The following is a 27,368-nucleotide window of genomic DNA, read 5'->3' on the forward strand; positions in this document are numbered from 1 at the left end:
GTGGGCAGTGCTGTCCCCGCTGCTGCTAAGTCACTTCAGTCGTGTCCAACTCTATGTGACCCCATAGATGGCAGCCCACCAGGCTCCCCCATCCCAGGCATTCTCCAGGCAAGAACACTGGAGTGGGTTGCCATTTCCTTCTCCAATGCATGAGAGTGAAAAGTGAAAGTGAAGTCGCTCAGTCGTGTCCAACTCTTCGCGACCCCATGGACTACAGCCTACCAGGCTCCTCCGTCCATGGGATTTTCCAGGCAAGAGTACTGGAGTGACGTCTCTACTTTGAATATTTTGTGGGCTGTAAACCTGCTGTAGACCTTTTAGGGAGATAAGCTTCTCCCGGCCTGCTACCAGAATATAAGGGTTGCTTATATTACAGTTTTTCACACAAGATGTTTCTGACCTATAAGAACCAGAGACACTGGTCTCCCATTTTCAGTCACATAGGATTTAATTCTTTTCTATACAAGAAAGTAAATCCACATTTGGATGATGTCTCATCTTTTTCACTGTTGCCACTCAGGTTCAAGTCACCATCACTTGTCATTCAGTGAGGTCTATGCTGTTGGCTTGCATCCATTAGGATAGACCGGTAACAAACCATCCCCAAGTCTGACTAGCTTAAATCAAACAAGTAGGGGTTTCTGCTCATCACAGTTACTCAGGGATTCTGGTTGATTGGAGCCTCCTCCTGGCATGTTCTGCTGTGGCTGTCACAAGGGAAGGGTGTGTGGAGAATCACACACTATTCTTAAATGGCCAGATTTCCTCAAATTAATGAACACCTGTTCAAGAACATCAGAAACATCTATTGACTAAAGTTTTTGAGTTCCAATAGGACAAGCTTTTTAAAAATAAGACACCTCATTTAGCGTCACTTAAAAATATACAAAAGAAAAGTGAAAGTATCAGTCACTCAGTTGTGTCCGACTCGACAACCCCATGGACTATAGCTCTCCAGGCTCCTCTGTCCATGGAATTCTCCAGGCAAGAATACTGGAGTGGGTAGCCATTCCCATCTCCAGAGGATCTTCCCAATCCAGGGATGGAACTCGAGTCTCCCTCATTGTAAGCAGATTCTTTACCTGAGCCCTGGTCTGAGTTACTGCTGCTGCTGCTGCTAAGTCGCTTGTCGTGTCTGACTCTGTGCGACCCCATAGATGGCAGCCCACCAGGCTCCCCCGTCCCTGGGATTCTCCAGGCAAGAACGCTGGAATGGGTTGCCATTGCCTTCTCCGGTGAGTCACTCAGTTCAGTTCAGTTCAGTCGCTCAGTCGTGTCCGACTCTTTGTGACCCCATGAATCGCAGCACGCCAGGCCTCCCTGTCCATCACCAACTCCCGGAGTTCACTCAGACTCACGTCCATCGAGTCAGTGATGCCATCCAGCCATCTCATCCTCTGTCGTCCCCTTCTCCTCCTGCCCCCAATCCCTCCCAGCATCAGAGTCTTTTCCAATGAGTCACCTCTTCACATGAGGTGGCCAAAGTACTGGAGTTTCAGATTTAGCATCATTCCTTCCAAAGAAATCCCAGGGCTGATCTCCTTCAGAATGGACTGGTTGGATCTCCTTGCAGTCCAAGGGATTCTCAAGAGTCTTCTCCAACACCACAGTTCAAAAGCATCAATTCTTCGGCACTCAGCCTTCTTCACAGTCCAACTCTCACATCCTTACATGACCACAGGAAAAACCATAGCCTTGACTAGCTGGACCTTTGTTGGCAAAGTAATGTCTCTGCTTTTGAATATGCTATCTAGGTTGGACATAACTTTCCTTCCGAGGAGTAAGCTTCTTTTAATTACATGGCTGCAGTCACCAGGGAAGCCCAAAAATATATGAGCATCATCTAAAGTATGAATTCCAACCTCCATTTAAAGAAACTGAAGTATAATTGATTTATAATATTGTGTTAGTTTCAGGTATACAACAAACTGATTCAGATATATATATGTGTGTGTGTGTGTGTGTTTATTTTTCATTGTAGGTTATTACAAGGTATTAAGTATCAGTTCAGTTCAGTCGCTCAGTCGTGTCTGACTCTTTGTGACCCCATGAATCACAGCACGCCAGGCCTCCCTGTCCATCACCAGCTCCCGGAGTTCACTCAGACTCATGTTGGTGGTCCCCTGTGTTATGCAGTAAATCCTTGTTGCTATGTAATCTCCATTTGATAAAGTTTTCATCAGTATCTTGAGACAACTGTCCTGTGTATTCTTCCCTATCTACTAGTTTTGTCTGACAATCCCCTACCCTGCGCTGATCCAGCTCACTGTACGGCCCCTGGGGAGAAGGTCCAGTCCTGGGGCCTTCTCTCCTGTCTGCAGTGCCTTCTGTTCTGGGTCCCTCACTTCTTTCTGCCTGCGGCCACTCCTCTTTCTTTTCATGCTGTGAAAGAGTGGGCCTTGGGGAAGTGTAATGAGACTGTGCTGGTAGGACTGCACAAGATGTAGTGAGAGGAAGAGGACAGGTGACGGGACCACGCTTCTGGCTGCGCCTCCACCTTCTCCACTGCCAACCGCCACTGTCAGCCGCTGGTCCCAGCACAGGGGAGTGGCATCCTTTTTCAATCCTTCGGTTTTTTTTGTCCCTAATGTGCCCCGCTCTCCTGACTCACGTTGGGGTGACGACTGACTCTCCGAACTGCAGCTGTGGGAGGGAACGAGACGGGGAGCAGGCAGGAAGCCCCAGAGGCTGCATCACCAGTGCTCGCAAGCCACGCCCCAGGCCAGGAATGTGACTGGTCCTCTGGTCCCATCCCGTTAGAAGGTCAGATATCCAAAGTCAATGCCTTATTTTTTCAAACCTTGGGTCAGGGTTTTGTTCCCTCTGATCAGAGGAAGAGAAAAGTGGACTTACAGCTGGCAAATCAACCGATTATGATGCTGCTCATGAACCATAGCTAATCTTAGCTATTAAACAACATCTGGGTTCCTCTTCTTGAAAGTGTCTCAAATGTGATTTTTCTTTACCCAATATGGTGTAGGGGAAACAGGAATGAGAATCTCTGCCTTGGTATATACTATATCCACCTTCCTTAGTTCGATTTCCTCCCCACCCCAGGCGCTAGGATGTTTTCTTGCAAGTGATGTCATGGAAATTTTGTGAAGAGAAGTGTGGAACATCTGGAGGCCTTGTTCTCTCTCCCATGTCAGGTGTCGGCAGAGATCAAAACAGCAAATTCAGCCTCTGTGGCCCGTTTTGGATTTCTCATGAATAGTTATTCATTTTAAAATGTATTACAGAATATATCAAGTATGAGAAAAGTATGGAGAAAAGTTTATCAAATATCCTTGTATCTACCATCCAAATGACAAAATTTTGTCATATCTATTTCAGATCTCTCAATCTATCCATCTAATAGATATTATAATCTATTATATATATATATGTATTCAATCTATCAGAGAAGGCAACGGCACCCCACTCCAGTACTCTTGCCTGGAAAATCCCATGGACGGAGGAGCCTGGTGGGCTGCAGTCCATGGGGTCGCTGAGGGTCGGACACGACTGAGTGACTTCACTTTCACTTCACTTTCATGCATTGGAGAAGGAAATGGCAACCCACTCCAGTGTTCTTGCCTGGAGAATACCAGGGACGGGGGAGCCTGGTGGGCTACCGTCTATGGGGTCACACAGAGTCGGACACGACTGAAGCGACTTAGCAGCATTCAATCTATATGTATGTATTATATACATAACTATTATTAATATATAGGATATTATAGTATTGATTTCATTTGCTGTGCCAGAGCTTTCAAGTTTGACTAGGTCCAATTATTTATTTTTGTTTTTTGTTTCCTTTACCTGAGGAGACAGATCCAAAGAAATATTGTTAAGACCGATGTCAAAGAGAGTACAATCTATATTTTCTTCTAGTTTTATGATTTCAGGTGTTACATTTAGGACTTTATATTGAGTTTCTTTTGTACATGGCATGAGAAAATATTCTAATTTCATTCTTTTACATGTAGTCCAGTTTTCCCAACATTATTTATGGAATAGACTGTCTTTTCCTCATTGTATATTCTTGCCACCCTTGTAGATTAATTGATCATATATGCATGGGTTTATTTCTGGGCTCTCTATTTTATTCCTATGATTATTTATTTTTATGCTTGAAAAACTCAATCCCCTTCAAAAACCGTTCCAAGGCCTCATGCATTATGTGTTGAACTGTATGAACTTGCCATGATTGTAGGTCAAAAATCATCAAAAATTGGTAATTTTGTAAGGTTCCATTTAATACTTGCTTCAGAGTATAAGTTCTATTTTGAAATTATGAGAGGAAGAAACAGCAGAAGGATGAAATTTTGATAAAGAATATAGATGAGGGCTCTGTCTCTGGGGACAGACAGAAAAGTCCCCAAGTGTTGAATTTGTGCCCCCTTAATCCTTCAATTTCTGGGCATTTCTTCAATTTTATTGTAATTTAGTTACAGTATTTTAACATGACCTAGTTTAAAGTTTTATCAGAAAGTTGCATAAAGATTATATATTGCAGTGTGTTGGATTGGCTTATGTATTCAAAATGGTAAAAATCCCGTTTTGGAAGTTATCATTAGGAACAGGAGCTGGCCAGCTTGCTAGTTAGTTGGCCAGGACCTCATTAGTGAGCTCGTAAGGTGGCCTGCCGAGTGATGGGGACAAAGAATTGAGAGTGAATTTACATACTTCCCCATCTGATCTTGTTAACACCGGAGAGCTGATTAATAATTGTGGAGAGAATAAAGGTCCTGCCAGGTGGCCCACGGGGAGCAGTACCTAATTAGAACCAACGTCCCCTGCCAAACAGACAGCTAGTGCTGTAGGGCTGGTGAATAACCTTCTGACACCGGGTGCTGGAGTCTAGCCGAGCTCCTGTCACTTGCTCTGTAATTTGACTGTGTGATTCACCGACACAAGAGAAGTGGCTCCACGGAGGTAAACCCTCCCACACTCGAGCCCCTCACATGCTGTCAGACTCCTTTTGAATTCCCTCCTCTTTCAGAGACTGGCAATTAGGTAATCTCTCTGACTCAGTTTTTATGATTAAGGTAAATTAGAAAATTGTGTGCGTGCTCAGTCATTCAGCTGTGTCCGACTCTTTGCGACCCCATGGATTGTAGCCCGCCAGGCTCCTCTGTCCATGGAATTTTCCAGGCAAGAATACTGGAGTGGGTTGCCATTCCCTTCTCCAGGGGATCTTCCTGACCCAGGAATCAAACCTGAGTCTCTTGGGTTTCCTGCATTGGCATGTGGATTCTTTACCACTGTGCTACCTGGGAAACCCAATTAGTGACAATTAAATCTGCTATGGAAGAGACTGAGTTAGTATATTCAGTACTGTGGTGTTGGAGAAGACTCTTGAAAGTCCCTTGGACTGCAAGGAGATCCAACCAGTCCATTCTAAAGGAGATCAGTCCTGGGTGTTCTTTGGAAGCAGTGATGCTAAAGCTGAAACTCCAGTACTTTGGCCACTTCATGCGAAGAGTTGACTCATTGGAAAAGACTGATGCTGGGAGGGATAGGGGGCAGGAGGAGAAGGGGATGACAGAGGATGAGATGGCTGGATGGCATCACTGACTCAATGGACGTGAGTCTGAGTGAACTGACTCAATGGACGTGGGTGTGAGTGAACTCCAGGAGTTGGTGATGGACAGGGAGGCCTGGCATGCTGCGATTCATGGGGTCGAAAAAAGTCGGACGCAACTGAGCGACTGAACTGAACTGAACTGAATATGATCTCTGGACTTTCAGTAGTTAAGAGACCAGTAACCAGTTAACACACCACACCTCCACTGCAGGGGGGATGGGTTCGATCCCTGGTCAGGGAACTAAGATCCCTCATGTTGTGCAGCACAGCCAAAAAAATAGAAAAAATAAAATTACCTCAAGACTTGGGCCCATCTATCTTCGTGGCTGGCAGGATTTAGTATCTATTCCTGCCCTCAAATGGAATGGGGGCTGAATGTTGATTCAAATGACAGGGTGGGTATTACCACATCTCCCAGAAGACAAATGCTCATAACTTTCTCTTAAATTCTTCTTTTAAAAAATTACACAAGTCATCAGCAATAACTTCCATGATAAAGATAAACAAAAAACCAGAGTCGGTTGCCCCATGATCACTCAGATGTGGCCTGATGAGCACCTTGGGTGGACAGTCTGACCCTGAGTGGAGAGAAGATTCAGTTCAGAGTACACATGGAGAAAAATGAGTCTCATTAAGGGAAAGACACTTCCTCTATGTAATAGAGAAAGAAGATAGTAGTTGCAAATAGAGGTTTAGTGGCTGAAATACGAGGGACCTGGCATGGAGTGCTCTATAGTCCTCAGGAATGAGCACCAGCTGACAACGGAGAGAAGGAGGAAGTCAGTTTCAGTGGAGGGGAGAGGTAAGAAATCGTAAAACATGGGAGAGGGGCTTAGCAGAAAGGAAGCAGGAAGGAGCAGGAAGATTTGCTCCATCGTTGAGCATAAGTTCGGGCTTGGTCACTATGAATTTGACCTGGTAGCATCCTGCCTAGTTGGGGGTTTTCTCCAGCAATAACTAGGACTTCAGGTTGAGGCTCAGAGATGGTAGGTGGTCTCGGATCCATGCATAGTTAGGGTTTTGCTTTGGAAGGAGAAGATCAAGGAATGGAAGGTGTTTGCAAATGCAGTGTTGGACCCTGCAACTGCAGCTGGATGAGGAGGGACACGACTGATAAAATGTTAGGAAGTGTCGGTGTGTTGGTGACATTGATGAGGTCAAAGAACTCTGGTCTTGGGATGGGGGGAACTTGAGAAAATGATGTGAAGGCAAAGGTTATGGTAAGAGATTGAGCTTTGAATTAGTGCCTTAAATTCATCTCCCTCCCTCCCTCCCTCCATTGCTTCCTCAGGTCCTTCCTTTTACTGAGAAGCTCAGTGGAAGAGGAAGTATAGTTTTTCTGGAGTGATTGGAAAGGCTTAACGAGGTGAGATTTGAGCTGGCCTTAGAAAGATTTGTGGGGCTTCCCTGGTAGCTCATTTGGTCAAGAATCCGCTTGTAATGCAGGAGACCCTGGTTCAATTTCTGGGTCAGGAAGATCCACTGGAGAAGGGATAGGCTACCCACTCCAGTATTCTTGGTCTTCCCTTGTGGCTCAGCTGGTAAGGAATCCACCTGCAATGTGGGAGACCTGGGTTGGGAAGATCCCCTGAAGTACGGAAAGGTTACCAACTCCAGTATTCTGACAGTGCATGGGGTCACAAAGAGTCGGACACGACTGAGCAACTTTCACTTTCACTTTCTGGAAAGACTTGTAGGAGCAAAGAAGCTGCAAGTTATGTGGAGCTGTAATTTTGGTGAACGTATCTAAGAGTGAAAATTCACATTTGCTTTCCTTTGCAATGAATAGCTTTCTTCAGTCATTGCTGATTTAGAGGAACATAACTAGTTTGTTAAGTCAGACAGGCTGTCAAGGGTGTGTGTGTGTGTGTGTGTGTGTGTGTGTGTGTACAGGATCTTGACATTTTAATTCAATGACTTCCGTTTGTCATTTTATCAGGTACTTTGCCTTTAGGGGACTGAGTCATTCTAGGCAAATCTAAAAAAGAATGTGTGATAGATTACCAAATTCCTACTGCTAAAGTTTCAAGACAAGAAAGTTCCTGTGGGCTGATCAGCACATTCTTCCCAGTCTATTTCTCTTTCTTTCTCTCTCTCTCTGTACAGGTATCATTATCTGTGCATTTAGTTATGTTTTGCACTGTTTACCGAGGGCTTACTATGTTCTGGGCTTCCCTTGTGGCTCAGCTGGTACAGAATCTGCCTGCAATGTGGGAGACCTGGGTTCAATCTCTGGGTTGGGAAGATCCCCTGGAGAACGGAAAGGCTACCCACTCCAAAAATTCCATGGGCGGATAGTCCATGGGGTCACAAAGAGACGGACACGACTGAGTGACTTTCACTTTCACTTCACTACTATGTTCTAGTCCCATGATATGTACTTTCATTAGCTCATTTAATCCTCATGACAACTCTATGAGGCAAGCATTATTATCATCCCCATTTTTTACACAGGAAACTGAGACTTAGAGAGGTTAAGTGGTTTGCTTTTGTTAGGTAGGAAGAATAGGGAAAAGGAGTCCAAAATGGCAGTGGCTAAAAGACAAGGAAGGTCCGAGGACCAGAGTGAAGACTTCAGGCAGAACAAACAGCACTCCTGGCTAAGCCCAATTTGCATAGGGCAGGCCCAGGTGGAGGAAAAAACATATAAAAGGAGGAGCCAAAGTGCTTTCTCTCTGACTCTCTCTCCCACGTGCATGCGTGTGCTCTCTCTCTCTCTCTTTTTCTCTCTCTCTCTTTCTCCCTCCCCACGCACTCCTCCACTCTCTTCTCTTTGAGTCTTGGATTCTCCTGCTATCTTATAAATAAAATGGAGCTGTAACACGGTTTGTCCAAGACCCGAGAGCTGTGATGCGCCGAGGGCTTTAATGTCCGTTGCTCCAAATCTTTGTTGTGACGAGACAAAGAACTGAGGAACATACACTCATGTGACATCTATGGTGCCGGGACTCGGATATAACCTGGCTGAAACAACCTCCACGCGGAAGAGGCCAAGCACAGCAGGAGACCAACTCAGCGAAGCTCCCGCGCTAGAAGTGGAAGGCGAAGAAACCCAGCTCAGGGGAAGGCCCATCTTGCTGGAAACTGGGACAGTGAAAAATGAACTCAGCAGAAAGCTCACACGGCCCAGTCTCAGATTCCAGAAGACCTTCAGTTAAGGTAAGAGGTCCTCACTCCTATGGCTGGAGGGACCTTTACAATCTCTCGTTTCTTGTTTCCTCGAGCCTCCCATGAACAGGCGGGCAGCAGGGGCACAATTGAGGGACTCTGGAGAGGCTACTCCTCAGCATGTCCCAAAGGTGCTATCTGCTGAGCCCCAGTGGCTGTTACCCAAGCCGGTGGGGGTTCTTCTGTCCTTTCTCTTCTCTGTGCCAAAGATCAGACCAATGAAACTGTGGGCACCAGTCAGATATTTAGCAAATTTTCTGGCGGGCTATGAAGGGGATTCCTTGGCACGTTTTCCCCACTGCTTTTTCCTCCTGTCCTTCAGCTCTTTCCCGGGACTCAAGCCCGACCAAAACTAATGAAACTCAGGCTCTGATGTCTCATTGCAAAAATTCATTGAGAGTCAAAGCAATGAGAGGTAGATTTGTTAGGATCCAGAGAGAAGCCACCCTTCAGGGTGTGAACCATTGCTGAGGGCAAGGGCTGCAACCTTGGAATTAGGCCTGGCTAGGTTTTGTGAAGGGATGGAATTCATATGCTAATGAGTGAGAGGATCATCCCAGCCATTGGGGAACCACCCACTCCTCCCTCTTCTGACCTTGTGCCTTGGAGCTGTCTTGCCACCTCTGGGTGTGTCTGTTGGCTTATAGATTGGGGATTAAGGTTTACTTGAAGTAGACTTGTCATCTTGGACTCAATTGATTTTAAGTGGTTTACATTATACCCTTGTGCTATGTCATTCTTTCAAAGGTTGAGCTCTGCCCCCTTCCCTCCCGTTTCATGCTCTTTTCCTGAGCCCCATCCAGACCCACAAGGTTTCTACAATCTTCTGGAGAGACAACCAGAAAATAGCTGGCCTTGGGAGGGAAATACTCTATAATATCCAACCCCTAATCCTACCCAATACTGGTCACACTGGAGATCTTGGGGACACCCAAACTCCAGTCCGGGGGGTCCCAGGAGGTCATCACGCCTTGACCTGCCTAGGGGTCGGTCTTCAAAAGGTTGTCACGCCTCAACCTGTTCGGGGATCCTCTAGTCCCAGGAGGTCGTCACACCTCAACCTGCCCAGGGACCCAATCCTCAGGAGGCCGTCACGCCTTGACCTGCCCATGGATTCGATCTCTAGGAGGCTGTCACACCTCAGCCTGCCTGGGGATCTGCACCCTGACCCGGGGATGCCTGGCTCTCAGGTTGCAACAGTTCTGGGTAGGATAAACTTCAGAAAGACTCACCCTTAAGGAAATCGAAAGAGGTCTTTTTCTTTTCTCCCTGTAATGACTGTCTTTCAGATGGGAAATAACAAATCCACTTCCCGGCAGACGCCCTTGAAATGTATCCTTGATAACTGGAAGCTGTTCGATCCTCTAGCTCTAAGGAGAAGTCGTTTGAAATTCTTTTGTGCCACTGCGTGGCCACAGTATCCACTGGGGGACGAGGAACACTGGCCTGAGGATGGAACTTTAAATTACAATACCATCCTGCAATTAGAATTATTCTGCAAAAGACAAGGGAAATGGACAGAGATATCCCCTATGTCCAAATTTTCTTCCGACTAAGAGATATGAAGGGACTCTGTCTTAAGTATGGGATTGTAGTATGCCCTAAAAGTGAGCCCACTAGGCAAATGGTGTTAGGCACGGGCAACCAAGAAAAGGAACCCCCTTGTGAAGGCTTACCTCCCACAGCTCCCGAGTTGCCTGGTGCTCCTTCCTCGTACCCAAACGTGCCCCCATATCCAGGAGCACCTCCTCCACAAAAGCCAGCTCGAGTATGTCCCTTAGTTGAAACTGGAGGAGAATTCGGACCAACCCAGGTCCATAAGCCCTTCTCCCTCTTAGAACTAAGGCAGATCAAACAAGACCTGGGAAGCTATACAGATGACCCAGGCAAATATATAGATACATTCCAACATATTACCTTGGCCTTTGACTTGACATGGAAAGACATCATGGTCATATTTAGTCAAACTTTATCTGATCCTGAACATACCAGGGTCTTAATGGAAGCCCAGAGGTATGCAACAGGGCTCCACATGTCCAGTGATAGATACCCAGTAGGGGAAACTGCAGTCCCCTCCTCCGATCCTAATTGGAATTATAATGACCCTGAGCACATCTGGGAAAGAGATCATTTTCTAATCTGTGTGAAGGCAGGACTTAGAGCAGCCCAACAAAAAGTAATTAGCTATGCCCGGGTCTCAGCAATAACTTAGGAGCCCAATGAGAACCCCATTGCCTTTCTGGAGAGGCTAAAAAAGGCACTCCAAAAGTTTACCAACCTGGACTTAGACTCTTACGAGGGATGGGTGATTTTAAAGGACAAATTCCTGTCCCAATGTGCATCAGATATCAGAATTAAGTTACAGCAACTAACAGGGAACAGGAGGAGGCCAAGGCCCAGGAGAAGGAGAGAAAGAAAGAGACAAGGCATGCCCAGATGCTGGCCGCCCTCCAGAGAAACCCTATGGCAAACCCTGAGTCCTTGAGAGACAGATGCCTGATCTGTAGACAGGCGGGGCATTGGGCCAAAGAGTGTCCAAACTGTGACAAGTCTCCTAGAACGGCTTGCCACAAATGCCATCAACTGGGACATTGGGCGGCACTCTGCCCTCGGGACCCAAGAGACTCAAGGTCAAGCGCCAAGCCTGCCCTCATGATGGTTCAAGAGGACTGAAGCGGCCCGCTCCAGCCAGCCCGCCTGTCACAGATAACCATCACGGGGCTGGAGCCAAGGGTGCAACTGGATGTGGCAGGTAGGTCCGAGAATTTCTTGGTTGACACAGGGGCTACCTACTCTGTCTTGATCTCCTACTCCAGAGCCTTCTCCTCCCAAACCTGTACCATTTTGGGTGCTACAGGAAAAGCAACTACTAAAAGATTCACCCGAGCACTTCTTTGTTGCTGGGATGGACAAATATTTTCTCACCAGTTTCTGGTGGTCCCTGAGTGTCCTACCCCCTTATTGGGAAGAGATATACTCACTAAACTGGGGACCACCCTTGTGATGGGAAGTTTTTCAGCCCCTAGAGCTCTACAGCTACTGGTTACTACTGAAGAACCCATTACACCTTCAATAGAGGGGGACCAAAAACTATGGGAAGACAAAATTAACCCCCAGGTGTGGGACCAGGGGATTCCTGGATGAGCCCACCAAGCTGAACCAGTCATTGTCCTCGGAGATCCCACTCAGTTTCCTAACTGGAAACAATATCCTCTCAAAAGAGAGGCTCAGGAGGGACTACAGCCTTTAATAAATAAATTTCTTGCTTGTGGGCTATTGGTCCCCACCAGTTCGCCATGTAACACCCCAATCCTCTCAGTAAAGAAAAAAGATGGAACCTGGCGACTGGTTCAAGATCTCCAGATCATAAATGAAGCTGTAGTCCCCCTCCATCCCACAGTGTCCAATCCCTATGTAATCTTGGGAGAAATCCCACCCAGTGCCAAGTGGTTTACAGTCTTGGATCACAAAGATGCATTTTTTTGCATACCACTGGCTAAAGAATCCCAATACCTTTTTGCCTTTGAGTGGGAGGCCCCAGGAGAAAAATACCAACAGATGACTTGGGCAGTATTACCTCAGGGGTTCAGAGATAGCCCCCACCTGTTTGGACAGGCTGTTAGCTGGGATCTCCTAGATCTGGACCTGGGACCTAATGGGAAAATATTACAATACATAGATGACCTACTAATCTGCTCTCCAGATGAGAAAAGTGCCCAACAACATGCAATTCAGGTTCTAAACTTCTTGGCAGAAAAGGGATATAAAGTCTCCCGTGCTAAGGCACAGATGGTCGAGACAAAGTCACTTACCTGGGAGTTCAGATTACACACGGGTCCAGGAGGCTGTCCTCTGATCGGGTACAAGGAATTCTCCATTTGCCCTCCCCCACGACTCGAAAACAATTGGGGGCTTTCCTGGGGCTAACTGGGTATTGTAGAATCTGGATACCCAACTATGGTCTAATTGCCCAGCCCTTATATGAAAGCTTAAAGGGACGAGATGATTCAATCCCACTGATGTGGCGAACTCCTCAAAAGGAGGCAGAGGCTACACTAAAACAGGCCTTAACTCAGGCACCTGCCTTGAGGTTGCCAGACCCAGAAAAAGCATTCCAACTTTATGTCCATGAAAGAGAGGGAATAGCCTTGGGAGTGTTAATTCAAAGGTTGGGATCTGAGCCCCAGCCTGTAGCTTACTTATCCAAGAGGCTCGATCCAACTTCCCGAGGTTGGCTCCCCTGCCTTCGAAATCTTGCAGCTATTGCAATCATGATAGAAGATGCTTTAAAACTCTGCTTTGGGGGCAAACTAACTATTTTTACCAGCCACCAAGTAAAACAACTCCTAAATGGGAGAGGCCATTTATGGATGTCTGATCAAAGAATCCTCAGATATCAAGTAATGCTGATGGAAAATCCAGGCCTCACTATATCCCCTTGTGAGGTTCTTAACCCAGCCACCCTCCTATCTACCCCCGAGGGCTCTCCTGTTTCACTCTTGTCTAGAAACCTTGGACCACTGGACAAAACCCCGAGAGGGATTGTCAGAAGATCCTCTGACCAATCCTGAGGAAATCTGGTACACTGATGGAAGCAGCTTTGTCTTGGATGGAAAAAGAAGAGCCGGGTATGCAGTAGTCTCCAATTTTGAGACCATAGAGGCTAAGCCTCTGCCACCAGGTACTTCAGCCCAATTAGCTGAGCTCATAGCCCTGACTCGAGCTTTAGAGCTGGGAAAAGGAAAAAGAATAGCCATTTACACTGACTCCAAGTCTGCCTTTCTGGTGCTACATGCACATGCGGCTGTTTGGAAAGAAAGGGGCCACTTGACCACCTGAGGGTCCCCAATCAACTATGGTGATCAGATTCTTCGACTCTTGGAGGCAGTCCATCTGCCCACTGAGGTTTCAGTCTCCCACTGTAAAGGACACCAAAAAGGGAACACGGAAGTGGCATGAGGGAACCAAGCAGCTGATCAGGCAGCTAGGAGAGCAGCATTACAGAACCATGACCTAATAGGGATTGCCACCTTAGTTCCACAGACTAATTTGCCAGAAACTCCTTCATATACTGAAGGTGAGACTCTTAAAGCTAAGAGCGAGGGCTTTCAAGAAGATCATATGGGGTGGTTCCAAAAGGAGGGACTCCTTTTTCTGCCTGGAAACCTCCAATGGAAGTTGGTTAACTCCTTACATGCCACTACTCATTTAGGAGAAAAGGCTCTCCAAATATTACTAGAAAGGTCCTTCAGAGGAACAGGCCTCCAAACAACTATAAGACAGGTGGTCTCCTCTTGTCCCACTTGCCAGTTAAACAACCCCCAAGGAGCTCGAAGACCCCAGCTGGCCCAGCCCATCCAACGACGTGGGGCCTACCCAGGAGAGGACTGGCAGATGGACTTCACCCAGATGCCAGTTTCTCAAGGGTATAAATACCTATTAGTCATGATAGATACATTCACAGGATGGATTGAAGGCTTTCCCACCCGGACTGAGAAGGCTGAGGAGGTGGTAAAAAAAACTGCTCCATGAAATCATTCCAGGATTTGGTCTGCCCAGGTCATTACAAAGTGACAATGGGACATCATTTACTTCTAAGGCCACCCAAGGGGTCTCGAGAGCATTGGGCATTACTTATTATCTCCATTGTGCCTGGAGGCCTCGATCTTCAGGAAAAGTAGAAAGAGCCAATCAATTCTTAAAATCAGCAATAAAAAAGATAACCCAGGAGACCTCCCTGGGATGGAAGGAGGCTTTACCAATAGCTCTCCTCCGCACCCACATTGCCCCTAAGGAACAGGTTGGTCTTAGTCCTTATGAGATGCTATATGGGAGACCTTTTGTTTGTGTCAATGACCTCTTCCTAGATTCAGAGGTTCAGACCCTCCAGTCTTATACCATGGCCATTGGGCAATTCCAACAGGATATACGCTTGTGGGGTATGAACCTGGACCCAAAAGATTCTAAAGAGTCACCATTATATGCTCCAGGAACTCAAGTCCTAATTAAAGTCTGGAAAGATGGGTCCCCAAAGGCTCAACTCCAGCCCACATGGAAGGGCCCCTACCCTGTAATACTTTCTACCCCCACAGCAGTCAAGGTACCAGGACATGACTCCTGGATTCACTACTCACAAGTCAAGCCGTGGAAGAAAACAGAAGAGGACACTCAATACACCTGTGAGCCCCTGGGAGATCTCAGATACCTATTCAGAACTACCAATGAGTGCCATTCTAATGAACACCCCCAAAATCTGGTTTCTGGGGATAAGATTTCTCAGGATAACTCTAAGGAGCCAACACAGCTTGACAGAGACTGTACTCCAAAACAGACAGGAGATAGATCTTCTGATCCCCGAACAAGGAGGGACTTGAGCTATCCTGGCGATGTGAATTTAAAATTGACCAATGTCCCTACTAGTCCTTGTTATGCTATATTGATGATGCTTATGATTATTCTATGTACTGTCAATTGTCTAACCTGTTTTGTCTCTGCCCAGGTCAACCAGCTACAACATGCAGTGCCAGTTCAACAAAGATATAAAACTACAGCTGAACACGGAAAATATCACACACCCTTGGACACCGCTATAAGGACTCTGAGGCTTGAGACTAGCAAGAGGGGGAGGCCCAATACCCCTTGCCGCCCCAGTTCAGCAGGAAGTAGCCAGAAAGACCTCGATGCCCCTATTCCCAAAGAATTGGGCCTCCCATCTCTTGAGGGGGGAATGTTAGGTAGGTAGAATAGGGAAAAGGAGTCCAAAATGGCGGTGGCTAAAAGACAAGGAAGGTCCGAGGACCAGAGTGAAGACTTCAGGCAGAACAAACAGCACTCCTGGCTAAGCCCAATTTGCATAGGGCAGGCCCAGGTGGAGGAAAAAACATATAAAAGGAGGAGCCAAAGCGCTTTCTCTCGGACTCTCTCTCCCGTGTGCATGCGTGTTCTCTCTCTCTCTCTCTCTTTCTCTCTTTCTCTCTCCCCACGCACTCCTCCACTCTCTTCTCTTCGAGTCTTGGATTCTCCTGCTATCTTATAAATAAAATGGAGCTGTAACACTGATTTGCCTAAGAGCTGTAACACAGTTTGTCCAAGACCCGAGAGCTGTGATGCTCCGAGGGCTTTAATGTCCGTTGCTCCAAATCTTTGTTGTGACGAGACAAAGAACCGAGGAACATACACTCGTGTGACACTTTCATTCAGCTACCTGGTAGAGCTGAGTGTCAAATACAGCCTATAGACTAACCAGAGCTTGAGTAACTTAATTCTATGCTAGGTGCGCGCACATACACGTGTGTGCTATGGGTTGTGCATGCGCGCTAAGTCTCTTCAGTGGTGTCCGACTCTTTGCGATCCTATGGACTGTAGCTGTAGCCCACCACGCTCCTCTGTCCATGGGATTCTCCAGGCAAAAACACTGGAACTCACGTCTTTTGTCTCTTGCATAGGTAGGTGGGTTCTTTACCACTAGCACCACTTGAGTTGTGTGTGTGCACATACACACACACATTTAACAATTGAGATAAAATTCACATACATACATTCACCATTTTAACCATTTTAATGTGTACTATTCAGCGGCTTTTAGTCTCTTCACAAGGCTTTGTGACCATCACCACTGTCTAACTCTGACCACTTCATCCTTGCAAAAACAAACTCCATGCCCATTAGAGTCACTTCCTGTCTTCCCTTCCCACCAGCTTTCTGCAACCATCCATTGTCCTTCTGTTTCTGTGAATTTCTCTGTTCTAGACGTTTCATTTGGGCTTCCCCGGTGGCTCAGATGGTAAAGAATCCGCCTGCAGTGCGGGAGACCTGGATTTGATCCTGAGTTGGGAAGATTTCCAGGAGGAGGGCATGGCAACCCACTCCAGGATTTTTGCCTGGAGAATCCCATGGACAGAGGAGCCTGGTGGGCTACAGTCCCAGGGGTGGCCAAGATCAGACACAACTGAGCGACTAAGCACATGCAAATGTTTCATAAAGATAGAATCACACACTATGTGGTCTTTTGTGCCTGGCTTTTTTCATTTGTTTTTAAGGCTTATCATGTAGCACGATCAGCACTTCATGCCTTTTAATGGCAGAATAATATTCCGTGGTATGGGTATGCCACATTTGCTTATCCATTCATTAGTTAATGATATTTGATTTGCCTTTTGGTGGAAAATTTCAGCTATTATAATAACTTCTCTAAATAATGCTTCTCTAAACACTGTACAGATTTTATTTCAACATACATTTTTTTTCAACTCCCTTAGGTAGCGTCTGGGCTTCCCTGGTGGCTCAGATGGTAGGTGATACCTAGGAGTAGATATGCTGGTTGTATGGTGACTCTAACTTTTTGAAGAGCCACCAAACTGTTTTCCATAGTGGCTGCACCATTTTACATTTCTACCTATAATGTATGAGGGTTCCAGTTTTTTAAAATTACAGCAGTCCTACTGGGTGTGAAGTGGCATCTCAGTGTGGTTTTGAGTTGCATTTACTTAATGACTGATGATACTGAATTTTTTACTTCATTATTGTAGTCAGGCTTCTGTTGACTAAAAAAAGATGTACAACTTGAGAGTTGTGAGTTAAGTTTTATTTGGGGCAAAATGAGGACTGCAGCCCGGGAGGCAGCAGCTCAGATAGCTCTGAGAGACTGCTCCAAAGCGGCAGTGGGGAAAGTCAATATATAAGGTTTTGGTGAAGGGGGAGTTCAATACCATGGAGCACTCATTTTACAAAAGGTTTTTTTGTTAGGCATGAGGATCTGATGTCACCATGAAGGGATTTAGTGCTTCTCTAAATATGAGGATATACAAGGATTGGGATCATAAAATCTGTTCCTAAAAACATCCAACTATCTAAAGACCTGTCCCACTAGATTCCCTGGAGCACAGACTGCCTCGCTCCACCCTGAACTCCCTCAGGGGTTGCTGAAAGTCATCAGCTGTAGCAGCATGGGCTTCAGTCTCTGTAGAGGCAGATGGCAAACGCCTTTGTGGTTCAGTCCTTGGCAATGCTCTTGGTAAATGCCAATTTGTAGTTGACACTTTTGTTGCTGATTCATGCAAGAAAGACTTTAACACTGACGTTTTCTGAAAAAGCTTGGCAGAGATTTCTAGTGCTAAGTGATCGCCAGTTTTCTAACCCCTTCTGGACGAGTGGAAGGAATACTCTTTTCTCTTTCATGTGACTAGTTCTGGCCAATGAGATGGGAATAAAAGCAATACTTGTCGCTTCTGGACTGCACCATTTATCCATTTGTATGAGACACTCCATTGCTAATATCTAGAAGCAGACTTGCTGGGTTGTGTTGTCACATACAACTGCAACCGTATTATATGTCTACTTTTGCTCTTTGTACCAGCTGCAATAATTTACATTTTGACCAAGGTGATAAGAAAGGGCCATTTCTCCACATCATCACCCAATTTCTGAAAAATTTAAAGTATTTTGCCAGAATTTTCTGGTGGTCTAGCAATTAGGACTCTGAGTTTTCACTGTCGATGGCCTGGGTTTGATATCTAATCAAGGAACTAAAATTCTACAAACCATGTGGTAAAAAAAAAAGCAATCTATTGTCTATAAAATAGTCTATTTTTGTTATAAATTTGCATTTCCATGATGACTAGTGAAACTGACAATCCTTTCACATATTTACTGGCCATTGTTTCATTTTCTGTTTGTTCTTTTCTGTAGGGATCTTGCTTCATTTATCACTGCTCTAAGTATTCTCTATATCTTAATAACTGTCCACATGCAGAATCCTTCTTGAACAAGGATGATGTCAGAAAACAAAATCATGTCAGGCTCTCTTGTAACGAGAGTGCAGTGTCTAACCTAGATTAGTCCCATAGAAGACTTTGTTTAGAAGGGAACGATTTGAGTGATTTCCTTAGGGTAAAACAGTAGCTGCTGTTAAAAAACCTCACCCTCAGCACTGAAACCCAATATACACTTACTTCGCATAACCAAGTCTGATGCTGGAGTTCTTGGTGGAGCAGACTTCCACATGGGCTCTCAGAAACTCGGGCACTGGAAGAAGCAACAGAGAACCAGTTGCAGGAAGATTTTACGGGCTCTTCTCGGAAGTGGTATGCTTCTTTTCTTGATGTATCCTATTGGCCAGAACTCAGGCACATACCACACCTAACAGTAACAGAAATATAATCTGGTCATGGGTTTTGGTTAGTGCATAGGAGTTCAACTACGTGGTGAAATTACTCTTTTGACTAGCATGGTGACAGATGGCTGGTTTCTTGGGGGAAGCAATGGTGGAGCTTCAGAACGTTTAGCCTCTAGAGCCATAGACAGAGCAAGACAGCAAAGGTGGTTTGCTAGAAGTTTCTGCAATGTGGTTGGGTGTTGTTCCTGCTCGCCTAGCTTCAGTGGCTGGCTTTCTACCCCTCCCAGGAATTCTCATGGCTGTCTAAATATCCTTCAGCAAGTTCCTTTTCTGCTTAAGTACCTTCAGTTGATTTCATTTCTTTTTCTTGGTTGCTTTCAATATTCTCCACCAGGTGGCTCTAGTCTCTCAGTGTAAACCCTGCCTACAGCCAGCTTTTGAGCCAGGCTTACTTTTGTGGGTTACTCCCCTCTGCACAATCAATTTCTACTCTCCTCCCAGTCTTTAGACAAAACCATTTCATAGGCTTGAAAGCATCTTCTTCCTGTCTTCCATGGTACATTACTCTTCTTGTTTAAACTACTGGAGAAGGAAATGGCAACCCACTCCAGTATTCTTGCTTGGGAAATTCCTTGGACAGGAGGGCCTGGCGGGCCATGGTGCTGCAAAGAGTCAGGCATGACTTAGCGACTAAACAAGAAGACTCAACCCAATAATTTATTATTATATTTAGATGGCACTAAACTATCTTCTACCACAATTTCTACGGTGGGTGGTGACCAAGCCTAGTTCTCCACACCTGAAGCTGGCCCACTGGTGCTGTGAGAGATAACAGACAGTATGCCCCTCTGTGCAGCCAGGAGTTGCTCATATGGCTTAGGAAGTTCGTATGAAAGTGGACAACCTGAGATTCTGGGCTCTTCCATTTTGGTGGATTCCTTACTCTACTTGATCTGATGAAACCACTCAATTCTGGGAGCTTCTCCATGTGGAATTAGGAGCAATCAGGAAGTAGTCATCATCCTAGACAGCATATTAAAAAAGCAGAGACATTACTTTGCCAACAAAGAGTCATCTAGTCAAGGCTATGTTTTTTCCAGTAGTCATGTGTGGATATGAGAGTTAGATTATGAAGAAAGCTGAGCGCCAAAGAATTGATGCTTTTGAACTGTGGTGTTGGAGAAGACTCTTGAGAGTCCCTTGGACTCCAAGGAGATCCAACCAGTCCATCCTAAAGGAAATCAGTCCTGAATATTCATTGGAAGGACTGATGTTGAAGCTGAAACTCCAATGCTTTGGCCACCTGATGTGAAGAACTGACTCACTAGAAAAGATCCTGGTGCTGGGAAAGATTGAAGGTGGGAGAAGAAGGGGACGACAGAGGATGAGATGGTTGGATGGCATCACCGACTCAATGGACATGAGTTTGAGTAAACTTCGGGAGTTGGTGATGGACAGGGAGGACTGGCGTGCTGCAGTTCATAGGGTCACAAAGAGTCGGACACGACTGAGCGACTGAACTGAACTGAGGTAGTAGTCTACTCATCTATAGCTTTCTTCTTGTGTATATTCACTTCACTGCTCATTGGGTGGTCGAGTACCAGGCAAAAGCAGAAACAACCTTAAACTAAGTCCAAATCATCATTCTGAAAAATCACTGAATTCAGATCAGTTTTGTGATGTGATCCAGCTCAGACCCTGGTCAACTATTTCCTTAAAATAATCCTGACATTAAAGATACATCTGTGTATACATGTGTGTGATAGTAATTGGAAAATTAATAACTTGTTTCCTTCTGCTGTGGACTGAGCTAGAAAGAATGAAAACACTTTTCCATTTTCCACTCCTGAGTTATGTTGTTTTTGAAGACCTAGGTCCATTAGGGGAGGGGTCTGTTGGCAGAAGAATGTTGGACAGACAGTATAAGGAAAGGAGGAGATTGGAGACCTGGCATATTCCATTGTTCATTCAGCAGATATCCGTCACTGACACGTGCCAGGCACTTTTCTAGGCACTGGACTGTTGTTTTAGTTGCTAAGTTGTGTCCGACTCTTTTGCGACCCTATGGACTTCAGCCCGCCAGGCTCCTCTATCCATGGGATTCTCCTGGCAAGAATACTGGAGTGGGCTGCCATTTCCTGTTCCAAGGGATTTTCCCCACCCAGGGATCAAACTCATGTCTCCTGCATTGGCTGATGGGTCCTTTACCGCTGAACCACCTGGAAAGCCCATGCATTGGATATGTACCAGAAAGTAGGGTTTGGCTCTCAGGGGATTTATGTTCTTCCAAAGAACACAGAAAATCAACACAAAGTCCATAAATCAAGTGGTTTCAGATACTGATCTGTGCTATGAAGAAGCTGTGACCAGGCCATGGGGTGTAGAATGCCAGGAACAGCTGTTGAACTGAGGCCTGGAAGGATGGGGAGGCAGTAGCTAAGTCCCCTAGGGCTGGAAAGAGGCTTGTGAGTTTCATGAAGTGGGAAGAGCTGAGCTCACTTGACTGCAACAGCTCAGAGGTGGAAAGACATGCAAAGGCTGTGGCTGCTGGGCTGAGTGAGGACTCACACTCATGGTTGAACTTGGCACAAAGGAGGGGTTAAAAGTGCTTGCCACTGGACACACCTAGCATATAGCCTGGACAAGGACCAAGGCAGCGTCTATGTCCTGGAATGATAAGCAGAAGCTGCCTCTTTTTTTTTTTTTTTTAAATAATAAATTCCATGATTTCTTATGCTCATGGGAGATGGAAAGAACCTTCTGAAATGACAGACACTCGACTCTTCATGACTTTTGGAAAGGACAGTCTTAATAGATTTAATTTGACTAAAATATAGAAACTGGCACTTTTAATGTCTTTTTTGTCATGGAGCTGTACAAACCAGCTACACATACATTACCTACAGCTGCTCACCTGAATTCTCTTGTGAGAACACAGGTGCGTTGAGGTCAGGGACTTGACTTTGAAAGATAGAATATTTTCTGTCATATCAGTAAATAAAGGATGTCACAGTCTTCAGCAATTGGCAGCCCCCAGGGAAGGTGAGCTGGTGAGCCCTGAGGGAACTCAGGAAAGAAAGAATACCTGCCATCTAGCAGCCACGGAAAAGAAATGCAAAAAAGCAAAATGGCTGAGGAGGCCTTACAAATAGCTGTGAAAAGAAGAGAATCAAAAAGCAAAGGAGAAAGGAAAGATATTCCCATTTGAATGCAGAGTTCCAAAGAATAGCAAGGAGAGATAAGAAAGCCTTCCTCAGTGATCAATGCAAAGAAATAGAGGAAAACAACAGAATGGGAAAGACTAGAGAACTTTTCAAAAAAGCAGAGATACTAAGGGAACATTTCATGCAAAGATGGGCTCGATAAAGGACAGAAATGGTATGGACCTAACAGAAGCAGAAGATACATAGAAGAACTGTACAAAAAAGATCTTCATGACCCAGATAATCACGATGGTATGATCACTCACCTAGAGCCAGACATCCTGGAATGTGAAGTCAAGTGGGCCTTCTAGCATCACTACGAACAAAGCTAGTGGAGGTGATGGAATTCCAGTTGAGCTATTTCAAATCCTAAAAGATGATGCTGTGAAAGTGCTGCACTCAATATGCCAGCAAATTTGGAAAACTCAGCAGTGGCCACAGGACTGGAAAAGGTCAGTTTTCATTCCAAACCCAAAGAAAGGCAATGCCAAAGAATGCTCAAACTACTGCACAATTGCACTCATCTCACACACTGGTAAAGTAATGCTCAAAATTCTCCAAGCCAGGCTTCAGCCATACGTGAACCATGAACTTCCAGATATTCAGGCTGGTTTTAGAAAAGGCAGAGGAACCAGAGACCAAATTGCCAACGTCCGCTGGATCATTGAAAAAGCAAAAGAGTTCCAGAAAAACATCTATTTCTGCTTCATTGACTATGCCAAAGCCTTTGACTGTGTGGATCACAAGAAACGAAAATTCTGAAAGAGATGGGAATACCAGACCACTTGACCTGCCTCTTGAGAAACCTATATGCAGGTCAGGAAGCAACAGTTAGAACTGGACATGGAACAACAGACTAGATCCAAATAGGAAAAGGAGTACATCAAGGCTGTATATTGTCACCCTGCTTATTTAACTTATATGCAGAGTACATCATGAGAAACGCTGGACTGGAAGAAGCACAAGCTGGAATCAAGATTGCCGGGAGAAATATCAATAACCTCAGATATGCAGATGACACCACCCTTGTGGCAGAAAGTGAAGAGGAACTAAAAAGCCTCTTGAGGAAAGTGAAAGAGGAGAGTGAAAAAGTTGACTTAAAGCTTAACAATCAGAAAACAAAGATCATGGCATCTGGTCCCTTCACTTCATGGCAAATAGATGGGGGAAACAGTGTCAGACTTTATTTTTTTGGGCTCCAAAATCACTGCAGATGGTGATTGCGGCCATGAAATTAAAAGATGCTTACTTCTTGGAAGGAGAGTTATGACCAACCTAGATAGCATATTCAAAAGCAGAGACATTACTTTGCCAACAAAGGTCCGTCTAGTCAAGGCTATGGTTTTTCCAGTGGTCATGTATGGATGTGAGAGTTGGACGGTGAAGAAAGCTGAGCACTGAAGAATTGATGCTTTTGAACTGTGGTGTTGGAGATGACCCTTCAGAGTCCCTTGGGCTGCAAGGAGATCCAACCAGTCCATCCTAAAGGAGATCAGTCCTGGGTGTTCATTGGAAAGACTGATGCTAAAGCTGAAACTCCAATACTTTGGCTACCTCATGCAAAGAGTTGACTCACTGGAAAAGACCCTGATGCTGGGAGGGATTGGGGGCAGGAGGAGAAGGGGATGACAGAGGATGAGATGGCTGGATGGCATCACTGACTCAATGGACATGAGTCTGAGTGAACTCCGGGAGTTGGTGATGGATAGGGAGGCCTGGTACTCTTGCCTGGAAAATCCCATGGATGGAGGGGCCTGGTAGGCTGCAGTCCATGGGGTGGCTAGGAGTTGGACACCACTGAGCGACTTCACTTTCACTTTTCACTTTCATGCATTGGAGAAGGAAATGGCAACCCACTCCAGTGTTCTTGCCTGGAGAATCCCAGGGACGGGGGAGCCTGGTGGGCTGCCGTCTATGGGGTCGCACAGAGTCGGATACGACTGAAGCGACTTAGAGCAGCAGGGAGGCCTGGCGTGCTGCAATTCACGGGGTTGCAAAGAACTGGACACGACTGAGCGACTGAACTGACTGACTGAGCAGCCATCAAACTGCAGCCACTCCCTACAGCGAGGAAGTTCAGGATGTGAAAAACAAAAGGAACAGGCCCCAGATAACTGAAGTGCATATCAAAGGAAAATTTCAGTGAGCTAAGACTTGTATTTTTCCACACATAGAAAAGCCCTAAATTCCTTAACTTGGGATATTTGGTGTACTTTAATTTACAACAAAACTTTTGATGTTCAGAATACCTGCCCTTTGTTGCAAAACTTCTATATAACCTGGCTTTCCAACAACCACCCCCGTGGCACCCCCCTTCCCCGCCCCAGAGTAGTTCTCTCAGGGTTACATGAGATGCTGCCTCCTAGACTAAATATTTTCACCAAATAAAACATATTAATAGCTCTCAACTTTTAGGCTACATGTATTTTTGTATTTTTTTGGTCAACAACTTCATGCTCAGAAAGTTCCAGTGATTTGAAATTTGAAAGCTAACATTCAGTAGCCATTTCAACACAACAACAACAAAATTTCTTTTTAAAGTCAAACTGTTCCAGGTGTGAGGAGACCTTTGTGAAAACAGGGCATCATTTGACTGGTCCAGGTTGGGACCAGTAAGTGGTTAGACCTGGAGACCTGTGTTCCAGAGGGTTCCAGAATCTTCTATTTGCTGCTCAGTGGCTGGGGATGACGATTTTCCTCCTGGAGGCCTCCATGATCTGGGTCTCTCCTGGGCCTGGTGTCTCTGTGACCTCGCAGGAGCTGTGGGCAGGGAGGTGTAGGCAGAGGCTTTCATGACCTAGAAAACGCAGCGCCCAGTTCCTGTGGGGGTGAGTGACGGATCCTGGATGGTTGTAAAGAAGGGGCTGCATCTCGCCCCAGGAAGCCAGCTCCTGTGAGCCTCTGGCTCAGGAAGGGCTGGAAGGTGCCAAGAAACCTGCCAGGAGGGGGTCGCTGCATCTGGGGTGGGCGTTCAGCGCATCCGCCAGAGGCCGCGCACGCATGCCACCTGTTTTCTGTGCACTCTGCGGCCTGGGTCCGGGGTTGGGGGCCCGAAGAAGCTGATGCAAATGTGAGCTTCTGTGGCGGCCACGTGGCCAGGGGCCAGTGCTCTGAGCCGTGTTCTCTCTCTTTCTCTCCAGCATCTTGGCTTCTCTGGAAGGCGTGGCGTCAAACTAGTAGATTCTGTGCCGGTCCCTTGACGGTGCGCCAGGTTTTTGAGTGAGCAGGTGTTGTTAGCTGCCGGAACTAGTTGCTAAGGTTTGAACTCAAACCAGGAAAAGGGTGGGTGTGGAGGATGGCAGAGTCGGGAGGGAGAGCACCTGTGAAGGGTGGGGGGTAGGAGGTGAGTCATCCGGAAATGGCCCCCTCCTTCCTCGCCTGTCCACCCGGCTGGCACTGGAATGTGGAGGCGAGGCAGCCCAGCAACCGTTCCTGGCTCTGCCAGCACCCCACCGTCCAGGCTGGCTCTAGGCTACTGGGCGCTGAACATCTTCCCTGAGCTTAGGAGAACACAGGCCTGCCAGACCTTTAGGGTGTAAATGGAGCTTTCCCCAATCTCCTCCTTTTTTGCCGGCTCCAAACCCCATGGAAGGAGGAGCCTAGTAGGCTGCAGTCCATGGTGTCGCTAAGAGTTGGACACGACTGAGCGGCTTCACTTTCACTTTTCACTTTCATGCAATGGAGAAGGAAATGGCAACCCACTCCAGTGTTCTTGCCTGGAGAATCCCAGGGACGGGGGAGCCTGGCAGGCTGCCGTCTATGGGGTCGAACAGAGTTGGACACGACTGAAGTGACTTAGCAGCAGCAGCAGCAACCAACATGATGGAGAAGGCAATGGCAACCCACTCCAGTACTCCTGCCTGGCAAAGCCCATGGATGGAGGAGCCTGGTAGGCTGCAGTCCATGGGGTGGCTAGGAGTTGGACATGACTGAGCGACTTCACTTTCACTTCTCACTTTCATGCATTGGAGAAGGAAATGGCAACCCACTTCAGTGTTCTTGCCTGGAGAATCCCAGGGACGGGGGAGCCTGGTGGGCTGCCGTCTATGGGGTCGCACAGAGTCGGATACGACTGAAGCGACTTAGCAGCAGCAGCAGCAGCACCAACATGACAGAGAAAGCCTGCAACCAAACCTTGACCTACTCCCTTGCTTGGGCAGGTGCCTCTCCTGAGTCCTTTCTTTAGCTTCAGGTTCTGTGCAGGGAGATGGTGACCCCATGAGCGCAGGTTTCCTTCCTGACATCCTCTGTCTCTCTGGGGAGTCATCCCATTTACTGCAAATCATTTAGCCCCATCCCCACTAGTGACGAAGTGTTACTGGACCACCAGCAGGGCTAAATGTATTGTCACTGCAAGGCTGCCAAGTGGATTAATGGATGATTTCAAAACACACAAGGCTAGGTGGCAAGAGGAACCCACTCCCATTTCTATAGCCCTCTTTCCAAAAGAGGGGACACTGGAGCAACCAAGTTTGGGCTGCCAGGTGATTGAGGGCCTTTCCCACTTCCAGGAGAGGTGGCCTTAGCTCTGCAACCATGAATCTCTGGGTCTCTGTTTCTTTACCTGTAAAATAGAGGCTGGTGGAAGGATGGATGACCATAATCTCTTCCATCTTTGAATTGCACAGTTCTATCCTAGCAGCTGGGATTGGTAAGAGCTCGAAGGAGAGTTTGCTGGGTGGTGTGGGCAGCAGTTTGGCTTCCTTTCTGGCCCTAAGGTTGATGGCTCTGAAGGCAGAGCAGATTGATCAAGACCACAAGAAATGAGAAATCTCCTCTACCTTTGGATCACTGGAAAAATTCATCCAAATCTCCCTAAAAGAACTCATTTTTTCCTTTTCTTTTCACATGTCTTTCAGTTATAGGAGAAATAATTTGGGCAACTGACAGTAAAGCTTTTGTTACTCCTATAGTAAAGAACATTTATTAAGATCCTGTTTGATCTGGAAATACAGATGGAATGAAACTATGATTTTCTTTTATCAGAATGCTTTCCCCTTCTAGTGATTCTGAGCTGGATCCTGCTGGTAAAGTGTTGAAGTCCCAGAAAGACATGGGACGGGTGGGGCTGGTACTGATGCTTTCAGTCCAAGGCCTGAATAAGCGAACAATATTTGAGTTTTACAGCAGCTGCCCCAGATACCTGATTCAACCCACAGCAACAAAATTTAGTAATTCCTCCAAAGAAAAGGTGTGTGTGTGTGTATATATATATATATATATATATTTTTTTTTTTTTTTTTTTTTGCCTGATGGTCAGAGATACAAAATGAGCTTTTTAAATTTCTTTCGATTGCTTTTGTAAGTCAAGGAA

General features: G+C 46.2%; 1 protein-coding gene across 18 annotated transcripts; it reads left to right on the forward strand.

Moving 5' to 3' along the window:
• The first annotated feature begins 8,111 nt into the window (after positions 1-8,111).
• LOC129643085 (uncharacterized) lies at positions 8,112-17,189 on the forward strand. 18 transcript variants are annotated; one of them, XR_008710066.1, is made up of 5 exons: positions 8,112-8,728; positions 10,027-10,069; positions 13,245-13,418; positions 14,830-14,916; positions 15,237-15,796. XR_008710066.1 is itself a non-coding variant. In XM_055567196.1 (5 exons), exons 3-5 carry the CDS (start codon positions 12,527-12,529, stop codon positions 15,477-15,479), a joined length of 921 nt encoding a protein of 306 aa, XP_055423171.1. In that variant the 5' UTR covers positions 8,129-8,728; positions 10,027-10,069; positions 12,492-12,526; the 3' UTR covers positions 15,480-15,796. The 18 variants fall into 18 exon arrangements, 7 of the variants coding, with proteins under 7 accessions (XP_055423171.1, XP_055423170.1, XP_055423173.1 ...); XR_008710064.1 differs by having other exon boundaries at positions 8,113-8,728; positions 13,219-13,418; XM_055567196.1 differs by adding an exon at positions 12,492-12,597 and having other exon boundaries at positions 8,129-8,728; positions 13,219-13,418; positions 14,830-15,796.
• The last annotated feature ends 10,179 nt before the right edge of the window (positions 17,190-27,368 follow it).

This window comes from Bubalus kerabau, chromosome 2 (genome assembly GCF_029407905.1).
Source record: "Bubalus kerabau isolate K-KA32 ecotype Philippines breed swamp buffalo chromosome 2, PCC_UOA_SB_1v2, whole genome shotgun sequence".
NCBI lineage: Eukaryota > Metazoa > Chordata > Mammalia > Artiodactyla > Bovidae > Bubalus > Bubalus kerabau.